Raw genomic sequence first — 24839 nt, forward strand, 5'->3', positions numbered from 1 at the left:
TCACTGACCTATGACGTCATAAGTGAGCCTCTGCACGGTCTTCAGATGTCGCAACTTCGCAACGCCCTCATTGCCAGAGGAGCTTTCACAGGGAAATGAACCTTGCAGGATCTAGTATACATTACGAGTCTCACAACATGTATATCTCTGATTTTTCCTAAAGGTCATATGAGGTCAGGTCATTTTCGTGACCTAACCATTATATAAGTCGATGGGGACAATGAAAACTGCTATTCCGGCGCCGAGAGCGATCTCCAACTATCTCAAGCACACAGAATCGTGATTTGATGCACTTCTTGCAAGGTTAGATACGTCACTTTTGCAATGCTGACCTTGTGTGACGTCATTTATGACGTCATCAAGGTTATATTAGTTTTTCGTCTACAGTCAATAACTCCCGATCAAATTGAGCTAGCGAGTCGGGAAAGCAACCAATGGACTCAGGAAGACCAGCCAAATCGAATGATATGCGACATGACCTCTTTCGACCAACTTAATGACCTGGGGGCGCTGACCTGATCTTGACCTGAGGTCAATGCCCTAAGTTGACCTAACCCAAGCAAAAAGTATATCATTCGACGCGCCTGAGGGAGGCGAACACGATGCTGCCAAAATTGGCGCTCTGCGGCCGTTTTTTGTGAAGTTATTCACCAAAAACTGAACCGTACCTTGGGCACTTGACCTGACCTCAGAGGTCACCGGTTGACCTTGAAACCGGCATGACCTTAAAATCGGATACCAATCTCTGCGTCTCGTAACGGCGCACACGCTCGTTTTTTTCGCGACTCGCTAGTTCCACCAGGGGCGAAATGGCGAGGGGGCCGGTCGTACCCACCCCCCCCCCCCTCGGCCGGCGCGTATGTAGAAAACCAATAGGTCCGGCGAGGGATAAGTCCTCGTTTTTAGTTATGGACGAAGAGGCCTAGGAACAATCTAAAATAGGCATAGACCCAACTAAAAGTACTGTAGCTGCTCATTATACGTACGTACTGTTTCCATGCATTATGGCTATACTCCGTGCAGCTTCCATTGACGGCTGCCCTGAAATCAACATCACCCCTCAACCATTTGCCATTCAGACGCGGCTTCTCAACAAATTGCCTTAATTTTCTATGTTTTTTTTTCTTAGTGTACGTACTGTCCAGCTGTGTCGACTCTCGCTCTGCCGTCGGCGGTCGTTCGTCGCCATCGACGCAGAGTCGACGCATCGTCCGACCGGCCGACAGAGCCTCTCAGCCGCAGCTGTGGACCTGATTACTGAGGCGGCCCGGCCGCCGACACCGCAGGAGGTGACGGTCAGCGGCTCTAAGGGACAAGACAAAGAGCACTGACCGGGGATAGCGGCAGGACAGAGAGCACTGACCGCGGACAGCAGCAGGACAGAGAGCACTGAGCGAGGACAGTAGCAGGACAGAGAGCACTGACCGCGGACAGCAGCAGGACAGACAGCACTGACCGAGGACAGTAGCAAGGCAGAGAGCACTGAGCGAGGACAGCAGCAGGACAGAGAGCACTGACCTAGGACAGTAGCAGGACAGAGAGCACTGACTGAGGACAGCAGCAGGACAGAGAGCACTGACCGCGGACAGCAGCAGGACAGAGAGCACTGACTGAGGACAGTAGCAGGACAGAGAGCACTGCACTGGCCGAGGACAGCAGCAGGACAGAGAGCACTGACTGAGGACAGTAGCAGGACAGAGAGCACTGCACTGGCCGAGGACAGTAGCAGGACAGAGAGCACTGAGCGAGGACACTACAGCAGGACAGAGAGCACTGAGCGAGGACAGTAGCAGGACAGAGAGCACTGACTGAGGATAGCGGCAGGACAGAGAGCACTGACCGAGGACAGTAGCAGGACAGAGAGCACTGACTGAGGATAGCGGCAGGACAGAGAGCACTGACCGAGGACAGTAGCAGGACAGAGAGCACTGACTGAGGACAGTAGCAGGACAGAGAGCACTGCACTGGCCGAGGACAGCAGCAGGACAGAGAGCACTGACTGAGAACAGTAGCAGGACAGAGAGCACTGCACTGGCCGAGGACAGTAGCAGGACAGAGAGCACTGAGCGAGGACACTACAGCAGGACAGAGAGCACTGACCGAGGACAGCAGCAGGACAGAGAGCACTGACCGCGGACAGCAGCAGGACAGAGAGCACTGCACTGACCGAGGACACTACAGCAGGTCACGGGGACACGACAGCAGATGTAAGCTCCATGTTTATCATTCAGCGGTTCACCACATGAGTAGCCTGCTAAATGAAGTACTTTACGATATGCTCGTATACCTAATATGTTCGTATATTCTTACTTTAACTATGTTTCAAGGCTACTGTAGCGAAACCTGGCCCAATTTAGAGTAGTTGAAAACGAAAATGGGATATCTTACGTTGATCACAATGAAGCAAAGTTCGGCTTTCTTTCCATGGTTCTCCTATAGCCCTGTTATTAGTGCCTACGGCTTTTTGAATATGGTACTTATTCTCGTCAGCCAATTGTGGTTTTTGCTTGTCTGCACGGTGATGAAAGCTTATGACAGCAGATGTCGAGTCTGCTTTCATGTTTGATATATGCTAATCCTAATTATTTGGGATTGAAACGTCGTAAACGGATTACTGAATAGCCCAGATGTTCAATTTAATAACTATTTCATTTGCATGTTTAGTAGCCTGGACTAGCCCTGCAGGGATGGAATGTGCATTGGGACTACGCCCAAACTACTGTTTTAGGCGGAATTGCCAGCACTGACCAAAGTACATTTAAATCCTTTTTTATTCACCGATGAGGCAGCAAAATGATCTAGTTATCCAACATAACATATTCATTTAGTATTGATTGTAATGTCACCATAGTATACCTAAGGAAAGTCCATCCTAAAACAGGCACTTGCATATGAAGTGACGAAGTATGTTGAGTTATTACATAAAATTCGTAAGCCCATTCAATACCCATTCTTTAGTGAAGCACATTCCACACCATTCACCGATCTCACTTCACTTACAGAAGAGCCAACAGACTGCAGTTTTAAACTAGGCTCCCCGTCCCCAGCAGCGAAGCATTCTGTCTGCTTTGGACGTTCTTCCGTCCCACTAGTACCACTGGGAACGATTCCCGCTCACACTCTAAATCCCAAACTTGACCCGTTTCTCCAGCTGTCTGAGAACATGTCAGCGGCACAACTTAGGAGGCAGATCTCTCGGCAATTTATCGTGGATAGCGCAGTCTCTCTCAGGGTGGGAAGTTCTCTACACGACTGCAAACTTCCATTTAGTGCCAGTCGCCAGAGTAGGCTATAAACAATCCTAACTCACATGCAGGATGGTAACACAGTCGAAATTATTTTAAGTTGAGCATCTTAGATAATACTCACTGCCTTTGGTTTGTGGAATAGCCACACATGTGCGGACTGCGGATCGGACTGAAAACGAAAATAAGTAGCAATACCTCAATAAAAACCTTCCTTTCAAATTTAAATATTTCATTAGTTTTTATGAATGCAGTCACAAACTCTTCGACCTCTCCTTTTACCTAGCTTCGAATATAGGGTGTTTCACTAAAAGTGTCAAAAAGTAAAAGGCCCTTATGCACATAATAACAATGTTTTCTATGGACATTTGCACATCATTCCATCCGCGATTGTTGGACATTTGAATATATGAAAATGATATCACCGTCACTCAAACCTATTCCACATATCCGCCGCTTCTTTTGATGCACCGTTTCGGCACGTGTCCGGAGGTGCCTCACAGCCCGTTTTCATCTTCAGCGTCCAGACTGTCGGCAAAGCCTTGCATTGTGCTCTTCAGCTCCAAAAGTGATGCGACTTAAGTCTTCCTCAGCTCTGCGAGAGCTACTGACCAAAACCAGAAGGCTAGCGGTGACAGATCGGGGCCTCGCGCTGGCCAGGGGCGGGCGGTGAGGCAGCTGATTATTCGGTCCGGGAACGGAACTTCTGGTCCAGCCAGTTCTTACAGTGGTTGTTTCTGATAAATTGGGGGCTTGGCTATTTCTGATGTTTAAATAAGCTTCTTGTTATCTTAAAAGGCCCTAAAAAGACCCTGACCTTTTCAAAGATTTCCGCCGAGAGGTGGGGGCGACCCGCCTTTTTTGGACTGGAACCGGCATCAAAGGAACCCTTTTAAACCTCTCAAGAAGCCCTTTGAAACTTTTATAATCTGGGTCGTAGCGAGGTGAGAGAGTGAAACGTTTCCTGAAAAGTCGGCGTACGGTTTCAATGTTTCTGACAGCACCAAATGTAAGTGTAATCCACCGCTCCCGTTGCGGTGTAAATAACCTGTTCTTGTTCTGCATAAGGAAAAAAAACGACTAGTAACTTTGGCCTCCTGCCCTCGCTCCGTATGAGTGTAAACTGTAAAATATATCTTAAGTGGCCAAAGCATAAATGTCCAAAAATTTGCAACAAAGCCACGTGCGCAACCACGTGCTTTGCGTATTTTATATATCTTTAATAAGCATTTTCTTTTTGACACTTTTAGTGAAACACCCTGTAGTTATGAGTTATGACACAGTGCTTGCAAATATTTGTAAGTTATCTTAAAAATACCTTGAAAATATATCTTGAAAATAAATGGTATATTCACTCAGTCGAGACATTCCGACCCATTCTACACCTGACTTTCATGCAAACATTCCGTTGCTAGTAAGTTCGTAACCACACCACTGGCGGTCGCAGGGGGGGGGGGGCCACGGGGGCCATGGCCCCCCCTTTGGTGCTGAAAGGTGGGGCCATACTATCCTTTGGCCCCACCTTTCAGATCGAACAAAAGTCCTAGAAAAGCTTTTCGTATGTTTCATTTTCTTTCTTGCGCCATCAAAGGACGTAAATTTCACTCATGATGAGTGGGCTCAGTTTCGCATTCTGTCAATTTGGCGGTCAGCGTCGCTGGCACCGGTTCACGAGTATGGCCGGATCTTATATGGAATATCAGCGCGGGTTTACTTGAGGCTCTCGTAGGCCCAGCATTCAGCAATGGCTGGCATGAGACCCTCTTCGGCAGTGGCGGGTGGGCCCTGCTAAAGGAGATTGGCTCCAAGACACTAAAGTAAGACCTCATGGGTTGGTGCTGTGCACCTCAGAAGCCCGGTGGTGACGCCGTATGCCGGCTTGGTTTCTTAAGGATTAGCGTGGAACCTCCGGGGCCTGCATAGAGTTTGCATGAGCTATGTAATCTCAGAGGCATGTGTGTAATGTGTACCTACACAGTGGCGGTCGCGGGGGGCCGGGGGGGGGCATCAGGGCCATGCCCCCAAAGGTCAATAAAGGGGGCCATCATATCATTTGCCCCCCCCCCCCTCAAACAACCAATGGGCCCCCATATAGGTGTATGGGGCCCTGGCAATTATTCGATCGTCACGAGGCTAAAAAAAAACCACGCCCAGCTATCAATATAGCTCCCACACCGGTCTTTGAACGTCCTACACTGACCTCTGAGGGAACTTCAGTGGCGGTCAAGCGCCCACGTTGACCGCTAAGAGCCTACATCAACCTCTGAGGCCCCACATCTGGCCTATGAGGGCCCCTAACCGGCCTCAGGGGTCCCAACCGGCGTCTGAGGGTCTCACACCGGTCTCTGGTGGCCTTATTTCTGTCTCTGGTGTCCCAAGACGAACCTTTAGGTGCCAATAAGGGCCCCGCACTGGCTGCTGAAGACCCGATGCCGGCCTCTAAGGGTCTGCATTGGCCTCTGAGGAGGGCCCATCTTGGCCTTTGAGGGCCCTCTGCTGGCCTCTGGGGTCCAACGACGGCTCATGCCGGTCTTTTAGGGCCCCACGCTGACCTCTGAGGGCCCATGCTGGCCTGTAATGAGTAAGGACCCACATTAGCCTCTGAGAGCCCAACTCGGTCTCTGATGGTCTCAAACTACTGGCCTTTGTAGTTTGCAGGCCCTGTACTGGTCTCTGAGGGCCCTAAACTAGTCTCTACATGAAAACATACATGGGTGGGTTTCCGAAGATCAGAGGGCTCACGCAGTCTCCGGCACAGCCTTACGTTGGTCCTGATCGAGATTGCTTTACGTCCTGATGGTCCCGCGCTGATTCCCTCATATTTCGAGGTCGGGACCCCATGAGCCGGTGTGGGTCCTGGGGCTGGCAGAGACTGATGAAGTCCTTAGGGCTCAGGGCCAGTCTTTTTAGCAGTAGGACTAGGCAGGTTGAGTGAGCCCCAACAGAGCCGTTGCGAAGCCCCGCAGGAGTCGCGCGCGGCCCTCAGATGCCAATTCCATGAAAGCTCGGAACCTGTGGGGGTCTCCAGAGGCCGGTGTACCTACTCTCTCCCGCCGCCACACAACTAGGTACCTATATGGGTAAATGTCATAGTCTAAAAATGCTCTCTGGGTTTCACATGCTTGTTCAAAGCAAGAGGTATCTGTACTTTTTAGCAAGATGTATCTGCACTTTTCCGAATTGTTTTATAGTGGTAAGATCATGAATCCGCGTGCCTAACCTTCCAGTATACCTATGCTACACCGATCCGTCGTCATGGACGGTGCAGCGGCCCGACCGGTGGGCACACCGTGAGACGGTAAATGGAACCGTTGATTTTGCCTTAAATTGAGCTCAAAGATTTCACGCAAGAATGAGATGGATGAAGCATAAGTAATGCCAACTGTGCGGCGCCTCGTGGACGTAAAAAATTAGCCGATCACCCCCCCCCCCCCTCCCGGTGATGGATAAATGTTATGTCCCGCGAGTGTGACTTTGGCCCCCCCTTTTGCTAGCGGCTGCGACCGCCAGTGAACCACACGACACAAAGATCCTCATCCTTCCAACTGTAATCCGAAGACTTGTATCTGCACTTTTGGCATTCCAGGGTGTCGACAGTGACGAGTTAATACATCACGACTGTCAGTTTCCAACACAGTACATTCAAGAAGTGTCATGCATTAAACGTGGCATCAGCAAACCTCACGTTTGCCGGCTGTCGAATTGACTGTGCTGACAAATAGGGATCAGCCTAGGCTTACGGAGATCGTAACTCATGGTACGAGTAAGATCAGAGCCATCGGTTATCCGCAGCATCACTGACCTTCTCGACGGTTTTCACCCAAGATTGACAAGCATACCACAAGCAAACTGAAGTATAAGACTTGGTCAATTGTCAGCTCAAATTCGGTGTTTGGAGCTTCCACTTAACTTTATCACCCACCGCCGCCCCTGATTGGCCGACGGGACCGTGACGACACTGGGCGCTGGGCTTGCAGCGGAGGCCGGCGGCTGCTCGAACACGGGCCAGTGACGGCCGCGCCGCCGAGGGGGGAGTGCGGGGAGGGCACGGACCTCGTGCGGCAGAGCACTGGGAAAATGTGAGCCCCAGTGTGACCAGTGTGGTGGGACGGGGTGCTGACGGAGAGGGCGAGAGAGCTGACGTGAGATGAAGGTGGTCGCGGATAACTGTAAGGTGAGTTGTACCTTCTTTTTAACTTCAACCAGCATGTCACCTCGGTTTATACGTTTTTTCCTAGCCAAGCTCACAACATTAGCATTCCCCATTTGTTAATATGTCAACATTTGATGTCAGTAACCAGGGTTCCAATGTTTAATATTCCTCTTTAATCCTTTAATCTTTAATCCTCAGGAGGACAGCTGAACACAATAGGCTGTTTTGGAGTAGCCTCTGGTTTCAATCGGGACTTTGGCTGAGCCAGTTCCAGCTCAATTATAGACCACTTACACTGGCTCAGCAGTCAGCATTCACTGAAATAATATTCCTTTCGTTCAGGTGTATATATATAACCTGCAATATAATCAGCTAATGCTTGCACAATGCACAATGTATAGTACATGTCACGGATGGAATGTCACAATGTGCACATGATGTGTCCGCTGCTATCATTTTCGGCCATTATACTGGCACTCCTAAATGCAACTTGCGCCAGGTCACTTCACTGTCGTACCTTTTCATCCTCGCTCTTACATTCACGGCTGGCGTGACCTGCTATTTTTGCACTGCATAGTGTTTCAACGAAAATCAGTGTGGCGTTATAAAGTGACCATCCCACCTTAAGTGACCATCCCACCTTAAGAAATAAGTGACTATTATCTGCGAAATAGAAGTCCGGTATTTGTATGCTTTCTCGATGCACGGAAGGCTTTTGACCGAGTCAACCACTGGAAGTTATTTGCTATACTTCTAGAGAGGAAAATTGATGTGAGTCTTGTGAAGTTTCTTTCTTCGTGGTACGAGACTCAACAATTTTATGTTTTATGGGGTGGCTTGTTATCCGAAGGGTTTACGGTGACAAACGGGGTAAGGCAAGGTGGGATATTATCTCCATATCTGTTTAATGCGTACACTGATGGTCTATCGACGCTTCTTGATCGGAGTGGTGTTGGGTGTCATTTTCAAGGTAGTGTAAATCATTTATATTATGCTGATGACATGGTCCTGCTATCCCCTTCATCATATGGACTGCAGAAAATGTTGAATGTCTGTGATTCCTATACAATTGAGCATGATATCAAATTCAACACTAGAAAGACTGTTTGCATGAAAATATGTCCTAAGTTATTTCGTGATCTCTATGTTCTTACTATCTCGCTTGGTGGCTGTGCTTTGAAATTCGTTGACTCTTACAAGTATCTTGGGTATCAACTCAGCAATGTGGGCTCTAGAGTCGATGACTTAGAAATCCGACAGCAATATCGTAATCTTTGTTGCCGTGCTAATACGATCAGTCGCAAATTTGCCATATGTTCATACTCGGTTAAGAAATATTTGTATGATGCCTATTGTTCAAATGTCAGTGGCATGCATTTGTGGCACTCGTTTCATGTGTCTGTTCTGAAGAAATTTAAAGTGTGTTTTAACAATGCTGCTAGGACGTTATTTGGCTACGACAGGTTCTGCAGTGCTTCGAACATGTTCGTTCAAGAATGCTTGCCCGGCTTTGATGCCTTGTGCCGAAAATCAGTGTGGAACTTTATGACGCGCCTTCAGTGTTCCTCTAATCAAATCATATTTACATTGTTCAACAGTGACCTGGCTGTGACTTCCTCGATAAGGAAGGCATGGCGGCAATGTCTGTATTTAAAGGGACCCTCCCACCTTCAAAAAAGTTTATGAATTGGCATGAAAGTGATGTCGCTCGGTTCAGAAAGAGCGAAAACGAATATCTACCAAATTTCACCGAAAAATATTCACCGGTTTTCAAGATATTAGACTTTTACTTTTGTTTACTTTTTTGGGATCTCCGCTGTTTCTAGCGACTTTATTTTAGAAGTGCGGCGTTTGCGGCAGATGTTGCGCGCAAATAGCATATATCACACCGCGTGCTACAAAACGTTTTAGTCAAACATTTAAAAATCGTTAGATCTCTGCGCTGACGTCACACATTCAGAGGGGTATTCCTAAGCATTAGCCCCTCTGAATCAAAATGCTGCAATTTTGAAATTCAATATTTCAGATTTAAGGCATTTCTCGATGTTGTGAGTGCCGAAACCGGTAATTGTGAGCCAGGGACCCCATTTTGGCTATCTCAACTCAAATCTAATGTTAAGGTGGGAGGGTCCCTTTAAGTTGAGGGTCTTATGACCTCTCATGATTCTTTATGGACCTAGAGTCTGCTAATAAAGGGATCTCTCTCTCTCTCTCTCTCTCTCTCTCTCTCTCTCTCTCTCTCTCTCTCTCTCTCTCTCTCTCTCTCTCTCTCTCTCTCTCTCTCTCTCTCTCTCTCTCTCTCTCTCTCTCTCTTAACATTACTTTTGAGTTGAGATAGCCAAATTGGGGTACCTGGCTTGCACTTACCGGTTTGGGCACTCACACAACATCGCACGACATCGAGAATTGCTTTAATTCGTAGATATTTAATTTCAAACTTACAGTTTTCAGATTCTAAGAGGCCAATGCATTTGAATGCCGCCTTAGAATTTGTGACGTCAGCGGAGATCTAACGATTTTTAAATCTTACACTAAAGCCATCGTTACAACGTGGTGGTATATACTGTTTTGCGCGTAACGTCTGCCGCACTTCGAGACTGCCAAATTATTGCTTCCAAATACCTAAGTCGCTAGGAACAGCGGATGCCCCAAAAAGTAAAGAAAGGTAAAAGTCTGATGTCTTGAAAATCAGTAAACATTTTTCGGTGAAATTTGGTTGATCTTTCCGAGCCTCGGGACATCGCTTTTATGCCAATTCATTAACTTTTTTGAAGGTGCGATTTAAGGCACGGCATAGCAGCTTCCAAGATTAGCAAGCTTACATATATACACCTGTTACCTCTGTTTATATATCACGTCAAACTTGTCCAGAGATTTACACATACAGTGACGACTGTAGGGGTTTAACGGGTAATTATATACCTTACCCTGCATAAATTATGCTGTAACGTTTTACCAGTTTGATGAAAATGTTATCAGTATTTATGAAATACAAAAGCCTTAACAGATCTGAGACACCCACTTACATTGTTCACAATTCATGGCGTGCCTCGGGGGGATCCGATGTAAGCTTTGTCATGCAAATGCTGTGAAATCATGAGGTCTATCTGGTTAATCCAGCGATTAATGACTCTCCTACGTAACTGTCAGGCAACATGGGAAGGACACGGCTAAAGTGACATACCGAGCACTTCACACTACTTGTAAATGCACGCGGTGGACGGTGGACGGTGGACGGTGGACGATGGACGGTGGACGGTGGACGGTGGACGGTGGACGGTGGACGGTGGACGGTGGACGGTGGACGGTGGACGGTGGACGGTGGACGGCGGAAGGTGATTTCTCGATGGGTATTCACTATTTCTCTGTCAATGGGACCGTGACATCGAGAGGTCACGCTGCAGGCTCCTGTCGAACAGACCCTCGGTCTCCAAACAAGACCCGATCCCTACGGCCGTCCTACGCACGCGCCGACCTTGATGGCTGAACTGATCGGGCAGGCCGGCGGGAGCGACGCAGCTCCTCGACATCACGCACTGAATACTGATGGTATCGGGGTAACGGATATCGCCCATCTTTGAGCCGAGAGCGGCCTGATAAGTCCACGACACGGTTGCCCTGCTCGAGGCATTGCAAACGGCCGAGTAGCTCAGGCTGTCGAACGGAACAGCTAGAGTACGATGTGAACGAGGACGGTACATGATTAATGAAGCATTATGTACGATCGGCTACATTTCTATGTAGTACTGGACTGCAGAGCAGAAGACAAGGTGCTGGTTGTAGGGTGCACTTTGTAGCGTTGCCTTTTTGTCACTGCACTGTAAACTCATTTTGACAAGGGGTTGTCGTACAACGAGCGTTTGTCAAAAATACTAATAAAGGTTATGTCGAACGACGAATATCTTGTCATAGTTGGTTGAATTCAACAGGGCAAATATTAGTATCAGCCCCAGCACCCAGTCGACCATTCATAAAATTGACGAGGATTATGGAGGCTATTGTGAAAACTACCAGGGTCTTATTCGTAATATGGAACATAGATTTGCTTATGATTTGTAATTTATATCCTTGTCGAAAGAACCAGCTACACCATTGCAACAATACTGATACATACTTATGTAATCTATGTCCTTGTCAAAGGTATCAGCTACACCTTTGCAACACGGACTTAGTTACGCTAGTTAGACGTGTTAGTAGTAACATATACAAAGCTGTTACTTGTTATATAGGTGGCGCCAAAAACGTTTCCGGCCGTTTCATTTTGAAAGTTTCAGTTGCGCGCCAACCGCCGTGCAGTGATGTGGCCTCCTGCGCACTTCCGTGAAAATGGTAGGTGATAACAGTGTTCGGTCGTTTTTGTCATTTTTTAATGAAATGTATGTCTTTCAACTGATAGTAATGCAGATTGAATCAGAGAAATTTGCTAAATAAGTGCGTGATGTATGGAAGCAAGCACAATGTGTTCTGCTCCAGGCCATATTGTTCTGCATATGCTATAATATAGCGATGCTTTCTTTCAGGCTTTCATCAGGAGCGAAAGCTCTAGCTTGCAAGCAAGGGTCGCTACACTGAAGACAGCAAACTGCAGAAACTCAAGAATTCTAAAAATAAAAAAGCACCTGAATTCCAAGGGGCTAATGAATTTGAATGCCCCTTAGATTTGAATGGGTACAGTGTACTCGGTAAGTGATGACGCTCATTGCTTTTTCGCATGCGCTATTGCCCTTGCCCCCATGGGTCATGAGTGTTATCAACATTGTGTGTGTAATGTGTATGTACCATTTTAAATACATGACCTACTTTCAGTAATGCTGTTTTGCTGTAATAATGAGACTGCAGAGCGGCGACCTGCGATTTGTGGAGAAAACTGACGAATACAAGGGAGGTCTTTGTAAAACGTTACAAACCTGAGACTAGTAGATTGCTTACAAGTACAGGTTTGCTGCACGTAGACATTACTATGCTTACTAAGATTTGCATTGATTTGACTTAACAAGTACACGGCTCAGCCCTGTTAAATGGAAACATACGCAGGTCTTTACCTGGTAGCCGCATGATTATAACTAGGAAAACAGTCGTTCACACAACAATGACAAAGCAAACTTTGGTAGCTAGTCTAACGAACTACATGTGAGTGGGTTGTAAGAAAAACTACCATGACAAACAATAGGGTCGTTCGATGACATGGCAAAGGGTGCGGGGATTTGCGCTAAATAATTTTCCTTGTAAAAGTAACACACGTTTGTTGAAATGAGTTTACAGTGTGGCGTAACCAGAGAGAGTCTGACAACAGTCTTGCTTTGAGCTTGTATTCATATTTACTGATATTAAAGTTTTATAGTACTTGTATTTGAGCAGCCCCTGCAGGTATGATTATCTACTGTTGATATTTCAGTGCTTTACTTTTGTCGAGCTCTGATTCTTTCGTAATCCCGAGGGTTTTTCCTCTTAGGACTTGCATCATGCACAATTGCACACCATACAGCATCAACCCGATATCGGGCATCTGATATCTATTGCTGAAGCCGGATTAAGTCTATTTAAGTGGTGGTCCAAAAATCATCGCCTAAACGGCTTTTAACGATGAGCCATCTCGGTTGATAATACCTATATATAGAACAGCTCCTCTAAGCGGCTCGGGCGACGATTAATGGCTCGATCTTGTGCTGACATCTGCTACAATACGATGCCGTTTATCCGTTCATATTCGGAAGGATTAGGAAAAACTGATGACTGTTGAGTATTTAGCATAATATGAAAGCTTATGATGACGCATTAATACCTCCTTAGAACAACATTAATTTATTGTTGACTGGCGCACTATTACATACACTCGCGTACACTCTTCTCAAATCACGAGACAGGTATTTTCTGAGTCTGCAGCCGTCTGACATTCTGCCCCTCTCCTGTCATTGTTTGGCGACCTCGCATCTATTTAACTCAATTCTTCATAGCGCCGAATTTCTACTATGCTCCCCCCCCCCCCTCCCCCACCGACGCGCCTGGAGCAATTGACGCACAGATAGTGCGGACCGGGCCCGAGAGGTGCTCGAGGGAGCCCTCCTTCACACGCACGGACTGTCGGCTCGCTTTGATCGCGTCGACTCCAGACAGGTCGCCGCACCCCGCGCTCAGCTCTCCACTGCGGGAGGACCTCTCGAGGGCCCTCGGAGACTTCCGGACTCGCCCGGGGCGCCGGGTCACGTGACCTGCTCTCTGCACCGGGAGGGAAGCGGGGGAGCTTATGTTGAGCTTGTAGAGCAGGTGAGGTGGCAGACACTCGGATTTGATCAATGGGAATACACTGTAAACCAAATTGACAAGTCTTGTGTAATATAACCAATAATCTCTTGGTATGCTTACCAACTGATACTTTTTAAACAAGCCGTTGTCTGGTGCATTGCTTGTCAGGTGACAACTACGAGTCAATAGTTACTATGCACACCAACTTCTCAGTATCCAGACCAACTCTACATTTGTTTCAACGTTTGTTTCTTAACCAGTTTTGGAAACTTGTTGCCGCATGGTTATTTAACCGGCGCCTAACTTGTACTGGTCAGCTGGTCAGCATACACATGGTCAGCTGCGCGGACTTGGCGGACCAATCAGCGGTCGCCGCCAGCCGTTAGCGGGCCCCGGCGCGGCGGTTTCGAACCAGCAGTTGTCGCGCGGCCGCCGTGCAGCCTGGAGCAGCGACGAGGGCTGTTCCAGCATTTGTGCAGTAAAAAGTGAAATCTGTAAACTGCGTGTTCGTACTGTGAGTGAGGCCCCCTCTGGCCTGCGGGACGCACTAATCGTGCCTATACCCGCGGTCGAGACGCCTCCCTTCCCCTGCGCGCGCAATGTAAGTGGACCAGACCTGTGCATGCACATGTGAGCAGATGTTTTGCGGTCGGTGTTTTTTTTTATATAAATACATTTATTTGCCTTTAATTCAACTCTTTGTATTTTTAACTTAACTGATGGACATATATGGGCTGTAAAAGCTAATCTGGTTGGCGATCATGATTTATTCGAATTATCTGCGTGATCGTGCAACTGCCATGATTGTTATGCTTAATGTTCAGGAAATATTCGTCATACGGGCATGTTATACTTCTGGCTTGATGCGGTGCACAAAACCATGTTCTTCCACATATAATTTTCGGAATTGTCTCCAGTCAATAGTATTAATTACGTGACCGTAATAAATACTAATGCTTCCAGAAACTTCCGAATGGATGTGTTGTATGCATTTATTCACATTCATAAATTATATAACCCATCAGTATTTCGTTTCTTGTCAGCGCAAGCCTTTGAGCATGAGCAATAACTGATGCCAGTCATGGTTTTGTGCACCACTTCCAGCCAAAAAATAACCTGTCCGTATAGAAAATATTTCCTGAATCAGTATCGTGGCAATTGAAAACGAACGCGAATCGTAAGTTCTTAAGGTTATCAAGTATCAACGCAAACAAAGCGATTGTAAGGAAGAGCAAGTTCGAACAGAGTGTTAGTACACTTACTTGTTGACAATTTGTAAGCTAGCAATGCCCAGTCAAAGGCTAGGCTAGTTCATCAACAAACCAGGGATTGGTGAACCGACAAGGAAACGACTATGCCTATCCAGAAGTTGGTAGGTCCACAAGGCCCAGACTAGTACTCAACAAGGTGACGCCTATGCGAATTGGAACCAAACTTGTAGACAAACTGTTAGTTTGTTGGCCAACAAGCCTGGGGTTGGTGAATCGACAAGGTATCGACAAGGTGACGCCTATGCGAATTGGAACCAAACTTGTAGACAAACTGTTAGTTTGATGGCCAACAAGCCTGGGGTTGGTGAATCGACAAGGTATCGACAAGGTGACGCCTATGCGAATTGGAACTAAACTTGTAACAAGGAGCCAACTTGTAGATTTGGTTTACAGTGTACCGGCACCAGCAGTTACTGTACCAGCCGCATCTTCATCAGATTACTATATTTATGAACTCACATATTATTGAAAAGTTGTTTAGCATACATGCATTGCACATGTGTAATGTACATTGTGTAATTACGAGCGAGCGAGCGCAGCGAGCGAAGCGAAGTCTTTTCAATATAACGGAAAAATCTCAGTATGAGCGGCCCGGCCCGGCCCGGCCTGTAACGCTTTTGAGAGGCTTATATCTCAGCAACCGCTGGACCGAATGGCCTGCGGTCTTTTTTGCTGGGTAGCCCCATCCCTTCTACCCCGTAATTAACTACTTTTGATACATCTCAGTTTGCATCTCAGTGACCGCCGTGGCACGTGCCACGTGAAAAGTCAAGGGTGTTCAAGCAGTTTTGCAAAAGTAATGATTTTGAGAGGCCCATATCTCAGCAGCGGCTTGAGCGATTGTCTTGCGGTCATTTTTATAGGGTAGCTGCATCCCTTCTACCAAAGGTCGGATACTCTTCATCTATGTGAGTGACCCCCACTGCACGTGCAAAATACAACAATAAGAGGTGCCAAATTTGTTCCCATTTCAGTAACTCGGTAATTACTGGGGCGATTTCGCTGAAACTTGGCATACAGTTAGGCACCCACCAGCCAATGCATTCTCATGTGTTGCGGTTAGGGTGCTACTGCACGTGCGCACGTGCAGGGGGCGTTTCCAGATCTCGAGAACGGCTGGGCCGATTGCGCTCAAATTTGGTACACGGTTGGGGACCAGTTAGTAGGGTGCCGTGCAAAAGTCATTTTGGACCCCGTTTGCACGTGCGCACGTGCAGAATGCCGCTTCCAGATCTCAGGAACGGCTGGGCCGATTGCGTTCAAATTTGGTACACCGCTAGCGACCGGTTAGAAGGGTGCTTTGCACAAGCCCGTTGGAAGTACCCTCTCGCCCTTCTGCACGTGCAGGGCTCACTATCTCGCTCGCTCGTTCTTCGTCCAACAGGCGTTTTACTGGTAATAATAAGAACGGAACTAGTTATAATTTCGACGCAATATTTAGCTAGGGGTGGGGATGATTCTCAATCAACTCAACCAGCTTTAGGTATTCGCCAGTTCACAAGCCCAGTCACCGCGACTCCTGTGCCTATGCCGGGTGAGCTGTGCTCGTTCGATGCACAACGATCACGACCGGTCCCCGGCTGCCGACCCTGCTTTGTATAGGTACCGCTGTTCCCGGGACCTGAGCCCGTATCGGACACAATCCGCTGTCCAGCCGCCCCACGATACCGCCGGCTCACCGCGGTCGGGTCTATGAGGTAGGTGGAGGAGATATGTCGCACAAGGAGGGACTACATGTAGCTCAAGAGGGGGGGGGTGCATGTCGCACAAGGAGGAATCCTGTCGCACAGGGGGGGGGGGGGGGCTCGGCGCTTAGTAACCGACTGGGAACTTCATGCGACAAGCAACTGACCGATAGTGACTAAAATAAAACCGGTGACTGCATCCAAAAACTGCATTCCGAGTCCTGATACCACTGTAAAGGGCTGTGAGTCACAAGTTAAAATGTAGGCATGCCGTACAGTTTTTGATGGTATGCACGATAAAGTGGATCCTGCATTGTTTGGGACAATTTAGAGATTAAAAAATGTTACTTACCACATGTCGTGAATATCAGCACAGTAATGAAGCTGCACGGCAGCACTCTTTATCAAAGCATCATCAAAGCATGATTGTGGACTGGTGGTGCCAATCGGAACTTGGACCTTCGGAATTCCGTTTTTCCAATGTCCACTTCGGAACCTGGTTTGACAAAGGCAGCAGGCCTTGGACAACATTGGACAATCACATGCTACACCTCACATGCTAGTTTTTTATAGGTATATAAAGTAATCGTGTGTAGCATATATTGGCGAAAAGAAAGCCCACCTCAGCGCTCGATATGATAAACATTTTCGGGCTGGTGTTGGTACATTAAAAGCAAATAAAATGACAATGGTTGGTGTTAATTATTGTATAATTTATGGAAAGTCTTGGACAAATGGCTGGCTTGAACAATGAACATTTTTGGACGGAGGGTCGAAAAAATGCCTTAGGACGACCATTGGACATACATTTTCTGCAATAGGCATCATATTGTGGAATTCCTTTCGCGACATAACAATGTTATTTGCGTTGCATTGATCAAATAGGTACTTAGAATTGTACATAACACATCCTGAACAAGACTAAATGACCAAATCTACAATAAGAAGAATGTTTGCAATTTACAAGGTATATGCTGCATGTGCAATATGACAGTACGTTATGTCACCAGTCTTTTATGCCAATCGAGGTGAGCGAATCGCTGTTGGCAGTGTCACAAAACTGATCGGCACGGGCCTGTCAATGAAGCAGGAGATAGAGAGGCATTCGTCCGTCTACGAACCAGGGTGGAGGGTAAGCTTGGGGACCTGTAGACGATGCTCGAATGGGAATATGAAAGCCGAGCATTACAAAAGCATAATACATACAACAAAATCCGGTTAATGTGGATAGAGGCATAGAAGTCAGTCGAATGATATGATAATAGTTGTGATGACTTTGTTCAGCCGGTCCGATCCGACATCTACATATATCATATAGCCAATGTCCACCGATAATCAATGTAAGTCGGCCACCCGCCAGCCTACCTCCCCAGCCTCCCGTTTCCGATTTGCGTGTGTCGGCTGTATAACGCAGGCTGCCGTCTGATCGGATAGTTAATCACAGACGCACACAATAGAGGGTCGGTTTGACGGCGCGAGTGGTTCCGGTCCGACGAGTGGACCATTAATCCCGACCCGGCGCCGATCTGTGGCGGGACGCTGAAATCCTCCCCTCCCCCTTTTCTCCTTTCCCTCCCCTCCCCTCGTCCTACCATCCCCTTTTACTTTATTTACTTTATGTGGGAGGGGATTGTATGTGTGTAGGGGGAGGGCAGAGCGGGTTGAATGCCTGAGGGGGTGGGATGGGAAATTTTATTGCGACTGCAGCCTTAATGTGGGCCTCGGCCTGTGGTTGTTATGAAATAAATAAACAAATAAACAAAATCCCCGTCAGCAGTGGCTGTGGAGCAGGAGACCAGGCTTCGAACGCAGAACACACAGAAGAGCTGCTGCTTTGCGAGCACCATGCTGCAATTCAGGTTTCGGTTGTCCATCAGCTCATTGTTTACGAGTACTGCAGCAGTGGCACTAGAATGCAATCATTTGCAGTTATGGGATGATGATTGTCCTCGCTGACAGCGTGCTCAAGGAAAACGCTTGGATGGAATATCTGTTCTTGTGTAACTATTTGATTGTTAATTTGTTGTATGTAACGCTTCCATAGCAACCATGAATCATCTGACTTTGAAAAGTTGTCGTCAATATTGCAGATGTAGCAAGCAACACTGATCCTAACTGAATACCAGGGCATGTTTTCTGCTAGTGTGATAAGAGCAAAAGCTGTCTCAAATGACGATTGACTTTATGTCCTTACACACACAAGAATCTATCAGCACAGCTGCAATAAACGATGTTTTACAGCGTGAGCCAAGGACGACTGAGCTGGTTTTCATCCCCCTCGTTCACTGTGGACGAAGGCCGAGCCTTTTCATCTGCACCTCCTACAACAAGCTGTCTGACAGAGTCGAGGGTAGCTCGGTCCTTCTCTCTGTATGTATGTGTGGGTGTGCTGATGTGAGTGTGAGTGGGTGTAGGTGTGTGTATTTGGGCTAATGCGGGGCTCGCGTGCTGTCCCACTACCACCCACCGTCTCTGACTGCCACCGGCTGAATAAGACGTCTGATAGGAAGGACGGGAGGTAGCAGAACATTTACGGCACCAGGCGGCACGGAACCGAAACAACGAAAGAAGTGCACGGGCTTCAGACAGAAAATAGGAAATCCATTGTTACTCTCGTATAGATAGGATATAGGTAAATGTACCTAGATCGTGTGATATATCGTGATCATATACCTAGGTCGTACTGGTCGTACTCACGTAGCAGCCCATAAGGCCATCTATCGAAAAAAATCATTAGATTTCAAGTGGTCGAAAAACGGTTTCCAAACGTTTGGATATGTGAGACGGGGTCGATACGAGTATGTGCATCGCTGGCTGTCATGAACCCAAATGCACATGAGTTGGGTGGAGGGCCACGTCTGTCACAGCTGGGCTTGGCCTTGTTGTCAACTACTGTCGTTAGCATGTCCTGCTCACAGAATCCGTCACGTCAGCTAATTCCTTGAACGCCGCAGTGTGGCTGGTGAACACGGCTCCGGCGGTGCAGTGCACGTGTTGACGACATGCACATTGTATGCTAATACTGGCGCATTCCAGCCGCTCACGTGTCCATGAAACAATGCCTCTGTGAGACTATCATGACTGGACACGGACAGTGGACACCTCTCCTTCCGACCCTCCCGAGAGCCGCGAAACTAAAACCTTCTAACCAGCAATGTGTCTTAACCAGCAGTTTAGCATAGAACAAGTAAGGTCCACACCCAATTTCGAATGTCAGAATGCAGCGTTAACCAGCACGTCTCATTTCTCAGGGAGGCTGGTTAATGGTTTAACTGATCAATGAATTATTAAGAGCTCTACCGAGGAATGATTTTTTTTTTTTTAGCTTTATGTTACCTATTTGAGTTTTATTTTTTATTTAACTCCTCAATTTTATTGAGAAGGTTACCGTAGCTTTTGAATAGATTATTTGGTGTTTCCCTTAATCTGAGAGCATAATAATCATTTACGTACACATGGTTCATTTATCCTCCCCAAAGCATAGCGATTCTGGCTGGTTCAATCTGTTCATTTGGCATTTAAAACTGCTATCTTTCTTAGCACCTTCATGGAAGCTCCGAAACAGAGTGAAAATTGCAATCGTGGCCATTGTACGGCATGAGCTGAGTCATCCTTCTGTAATATAAAACTCCTGTGAACATGTAATTGTCTAAAGACTTTTCAGTTAACACACAAACCACCATAGGAATAAAAACTTCAAACTTGGCCGGCGGACACAATACGGCTAACTTTGTAAAAGACGTAGGTATAATTATGTACCTTAGTTGTTGTTGTTGTTTTTAGGTGCCATACTTCACCAAAAACGAAGTAATTCACGATTAAATTAGCTCTGCATTAGCTCATTTACACATCTGGTAAAAAGCGGTGGCGTCAGCATTATCTGCAGGTCACAGCAGTGCTTACCCAGCAGTCTAATTATCCCAACTACCAGCCTCGATCAGGCAGTGCCATTAACGTTAATATTGTAGCGTTGCACAGTCGTCCCGGCACCAAGGTGAGCTATGTCTTCGATTAGACAGCGCGGAGCCGTGCTGAAAACACCATCCATCCTGCCGGTGGTCGCCGCTGTCGGTCTGTCCCGGTCGATGGTGATCACATTCCGTCCCGCGGACGACCTCGTGTCGGCACAATCAACACTCCGGAGTTTTTATACAGGATAGAGGACAACAAGAGTACGAGGAACCAATGTAAAAACTCCGAGTGGTGCGGCTCTTGTCATGCAGGTGTCACTCTAATCTACTCTAATCAGGCTTTGATAGAGAGGGTGAACACAAAAATCACTTCATTACAGCATGAGCCTGCAAAAAGCGCCAAACCCCCATTCTATTGCAGTATGCTCCTGCGGTGTAACATAATGCCTAAGAACTGATGTTTGAACTGATGGAGCATGTTTGATGCTCCATCGATCCAAGCTGGAGCATCAAACATAGCGACGAACCCAATGAGACGTGGAAGCCGAGTTTTTTGGGTCCATACAAACCGCGCAGTATGTGGGACTGCATCCCGCTGCGCCCCTGAATGAAACCGATGCCGCGGACGAAAGGAACTCGTTGACGCGACAGAATCCTGCATTGACAGCAGCGGCGGACTCAGCACTCTCGAAATGGAAGGCTGCCGACGGTTCTTTATCGGCCTATATCCGATAGCGGCACGAATGATCCCACGTCAGTAGCTATAAGGGAAAGAGACGAATGTAGCGTGTCTGAGATATGACTATGGAGGTACTTCAAGTACAAAGGTCTGTCGACGGCTAGCATAAGTGTGATCTTAGGTGACCAACAGAGGGTTCTATGCAATTTTCACTTTCCCTTATCATCCTATATTTACAAGAATTACGGGGTTTGTCGGTGGCAATGACACCCAAAGACCGTGCTTCAATGGCTCCAGCATATGTGTCGCACTGCTCTATCCCCAACTGACGCTGTCCCATCTGTGTTTCCCAGGCGCGCTGCGGGGCGGTGTGATGCCTGCTCCCGTCTGGGTCGGACTGCTGCCGTTGGCGGCGCTGCTGTCCCTCTCCGCCGGGCTCTGTCCGCCGCGCTGCGTCTGTGACGACACCGCCCTGCAGGCCGACTGCTCCGGCGCCCAGCTGGACAGCTTCCCCATCTCTCTGAACCCGCGCCTGCGGACACTGCTGCTGGCCAAGAACGGCATCCTCAGACTGGATCGCAGCATGATGGTCTCCTCCTATAAGGAACTCGAGCACCTGGACCTGAGCGATAACCGGCTAGAGAGCGTGGAACCGGGCAGTTTCGCGCAGCAGGGCCGACTGCACGAGCTGCGACTGGGTAACAACCGGCTGGCGCAGCTGGAGGGCAGCGAGCTGCAGGGGCTGCTCCAGCTGCGCGTGCTGGATCTCAGCGGTAATCAGCTGCAGGAGCTGCCGGCCGGCCTGCTGGAGCCGGTGTCGCTGCTGGAGGAGCTCAATCTGGCCGAGAACCAGTTGCAGTGGCTGCCGGCGGCGAGTGTGGCCGGCGCCGTCAGTCTGCGCCGACTGAGACTGGCCGATAATCAGCTGCAGCAGCTGCCGGCCGCGGCGCTGGCGCAGCTGCCGCAGCTGCTCTCGCTGGACCTCTCGTTTAACCAGCTGCGGCGGCTGCGCGCAGGGGAGCTGGCTCAGACCCGGGCCGGTCTGGTACAGCTGAATCTGGAGGGGAACCGGCTGGAACAGCTGGAGGAGGGCGCGTTCGACGGTCTGGGCCAGCTGCGGCGGCTGGTTCTCTCTCAGACCGGGCTGCGCCAGCTGGAAGGCGTGCTGTCGGCCTCACTGACCAGTCTGGAGGAGCTGTATCTGAACCGCAACCCGCTGAGCTCGCTGGGCGCTGCGCCGCTGCGTCTGGTGCCCGGCCTGCGCCTGCTCTCCGTCAGCTCGTGCCATCTGCTGGGCTCCGTGGACGCTGACGCGTTCAGCGGGTCCTCCAGCCTGGAGGAGCTGCTGCTGGAGGACAACCAGCAGCTGTCGCAGCTCCCCTCGGGGGTGTTCTTGCCGCCGCCGCGTCTGCGCCGCCTCAGCCTGCGCGGCTGCGCGCTCACCTCCCTCCCTGCCGACGTCTACCCCTGGCGAACGGTGCGCGCCGACCTCTCCGAGAACCCGTGGCGGTGCGACTGCGAGCTGCGCTGGCTGGCGGAGCTGCCGGCCAACGTCAGCACGGAGGGTGCTGTGTGCTCCGCGCCCGCGCCCCTCCGTGGGCACCCCGTGCGCGAACTGACGGTCGGCCAGCTGGGCTGTGAGAGCCGCAGTGACGCCGCGGAGATGGCGCTTACGATCGCCCTACCGTGTGTTCTGGCCTCGCTGACGCTGGCGCTGACGGCAGTGCTCGTCTGGAGGAGCCGACGCCGGCTCGGGAAGCGGCTGGACGTGTTTGGCTGGCGGACACGGCTGTCTCTGAGGCCGAGCAAGCCGCCGCCGCCGCCCGTCGGGGCCACCTCGACGTACTACTACAGGGAAAGGTTCAGCTCGGGTGGCGACGGCAGTGGCAGACTGGTGCCCGTCACAGAACTGTGAGAGAACACCGCGCTCAGAGGGACTGGAACAGTGATCAGCGATCTGGGTCGGAACTCAGGCAGTGGATCTGTGTATCAAAAGGTCGCTTGATTGGGTGAAATTTGTCATTTTTATTGACAATGTATCGGAGCAAGTGACCTAATCATCCTTAGAGGGCGACCCTTTGATCTTTTATACATGCTAGCGACTTACGAGTAGTCGGCGCCTGGCTCACTGCCCAGTGGATGTTTGGACTGACTTTGTGGTGATCTTTTAGTGATGTGCTGGTGACCTGGTGGTGATGTGTCTTGTGCTGTCCCGTCAGCAGCCACAAGTGAGAGGACCGACCTTTGGTAGACCAACGTAATGAGCTAGAGTGTGATGCTGGTGAATTTCGTTTATAGTTGACTCGCGCTATCGAATTATTAAGAATGAAGGCTCAGCTCATAATTCTAGCTTCAATAATGTGAGCAATCTTAACTTTTATGATGCAATTTATAATAGCCAGCTGAAAGTCGGGCCAGAAAGGAAACCATTAAAAGCCATTATAACTATCGAAAAGTGATGATGGATGAGATCTGAGCTAGAGCTTCAAACAACAAATGAAATAGAAGTCGTCTAACACTGCAGGCGCGTTCTGAGTCATCAAATGTACCCGGCAGCTGAGGCAAGTAGCGATATCGCGTCCCCATGGTATCAGTGAAGGACGTGGGGACGATCTCCAACTTGGTGATCTGTATGATATTGATACGGACAAGTGGCCAGTGAGTGTTGTGATACGATCTCTGAATCAGTTCCGTGAACTTGTATCGATAAGCATCTGATGAGTGGTGTGGGCGCAGTACGCTAGGTTAGCTTGTGCGTGATTTAAGCCAACGTGTTTTTATGTCCGTGGGCGCCGTTTTATTTTACAAAGATGTCGCAACGTCCCCGGAAGTGTTTTGAAATCTGTCGTAAATAAGTAACATCCATCCCTCAAAGTGTCTCTATTCTGATCTGGAAAATTTGGTCCATTAATTCAGCGGTTACTTATTGGCGTGATACATGTGTCCATGAGAGTCCAATGCGGATGTCTCAGCGAGTCTAAGAATGCATCGCAGTCAGTCTGAGTTGGACAAATGCCAGCCTGGCTCTAATTACTCTGGTGCTCGAGCACATAGGCATGACATGCATGCAGCCAGGCACTATGAAGGTTAGAAAATGGATGAACAAACGAACTCTAAGTCGTATGACTCCAAGGGCGTGATAGAAGTTCGTAAAATCGGAGACATTTGCTAGCAATACCTATGTTATGAAAAGTGCATGGCATGCAACGCTCCTTGCATGGTAAAGTGAGGACGATTGGTGAGCAGCTCATGCTACCCATCCCTCGTCATTAGCCGCGTTTACATAGGGCTAGTTGCCAGATAGTGGAATTCCACTAACGAGACATTTTTTCCACTAACGAGACATTTCAGGCACCTTCAGATAATTCTGACGACCTATCCGGCCAGAAGGACCAAACCGATTGACAAAAATAAATACATCGTGGCGGATGAACACTAAAGAGGTACTTCAGGCCTAGACATAGTATAGATGTCGCAACTCGCGGCCTTCCCGGCAGTAAGGGCGAGGTATAGATGACGCTTCTGCAGCAAGTCACTGGAACGTGCGAGTCGTGGAATGGAACGGAAGATACGGAACGGGGGCTTCTTAACGGAAGCTTATTCGTTTTATTTTCATTTAAGAATTGATTTCGTGCGCTAGGGAAAGAACATT

General features: G+C 48.6%; 1 protein-coding gene across 1 annotated transcript; it reads left to right on the forward strand.

Annotated features, from left to right (window-relative positions):
• The first annotated feature begins 7157 nt into the window (after nt 1-7157).
• Nucleotides 7158-24061, forward strand: LOC122368449 (TLR4 interactor with leucine rich repeats-like). Its single transcript, XM_043342384.1, has 2 exons — nt 7158-7419; nt 21541-24061. Exon 2 carries the CDS (start codon nt 21561-21563, stop codon nt 23100-23102), a length of 1542 nt encoding a protein of 513 aa, XP_043198319.1. The 5' UTR covers nt 7158-7419; nt 21541-21560; the 3' UTR covers nt 23103-24061.
• The last annotated feature ends 778 nt before the right edge of the window (nt 24062-24839 follow it).

This window comes from Amphibalanus amphitrite, unplaced genomic scaffold (assembly GCF_019059575.1).
Source record: "Amphibalanus amphitrite isolate SeventyFive unplaced genomic scaffold, NRLGWU_Aamphi_draft 000948F_arrow, whole genome shotgun sequence".
Lineage (NCBI taxonomy): Eukaryota > Metazoa > Arthropoda > Thecostraca > Balanomorpha > Balanidae > Amphibalanus > Amphibalanus amphitrite.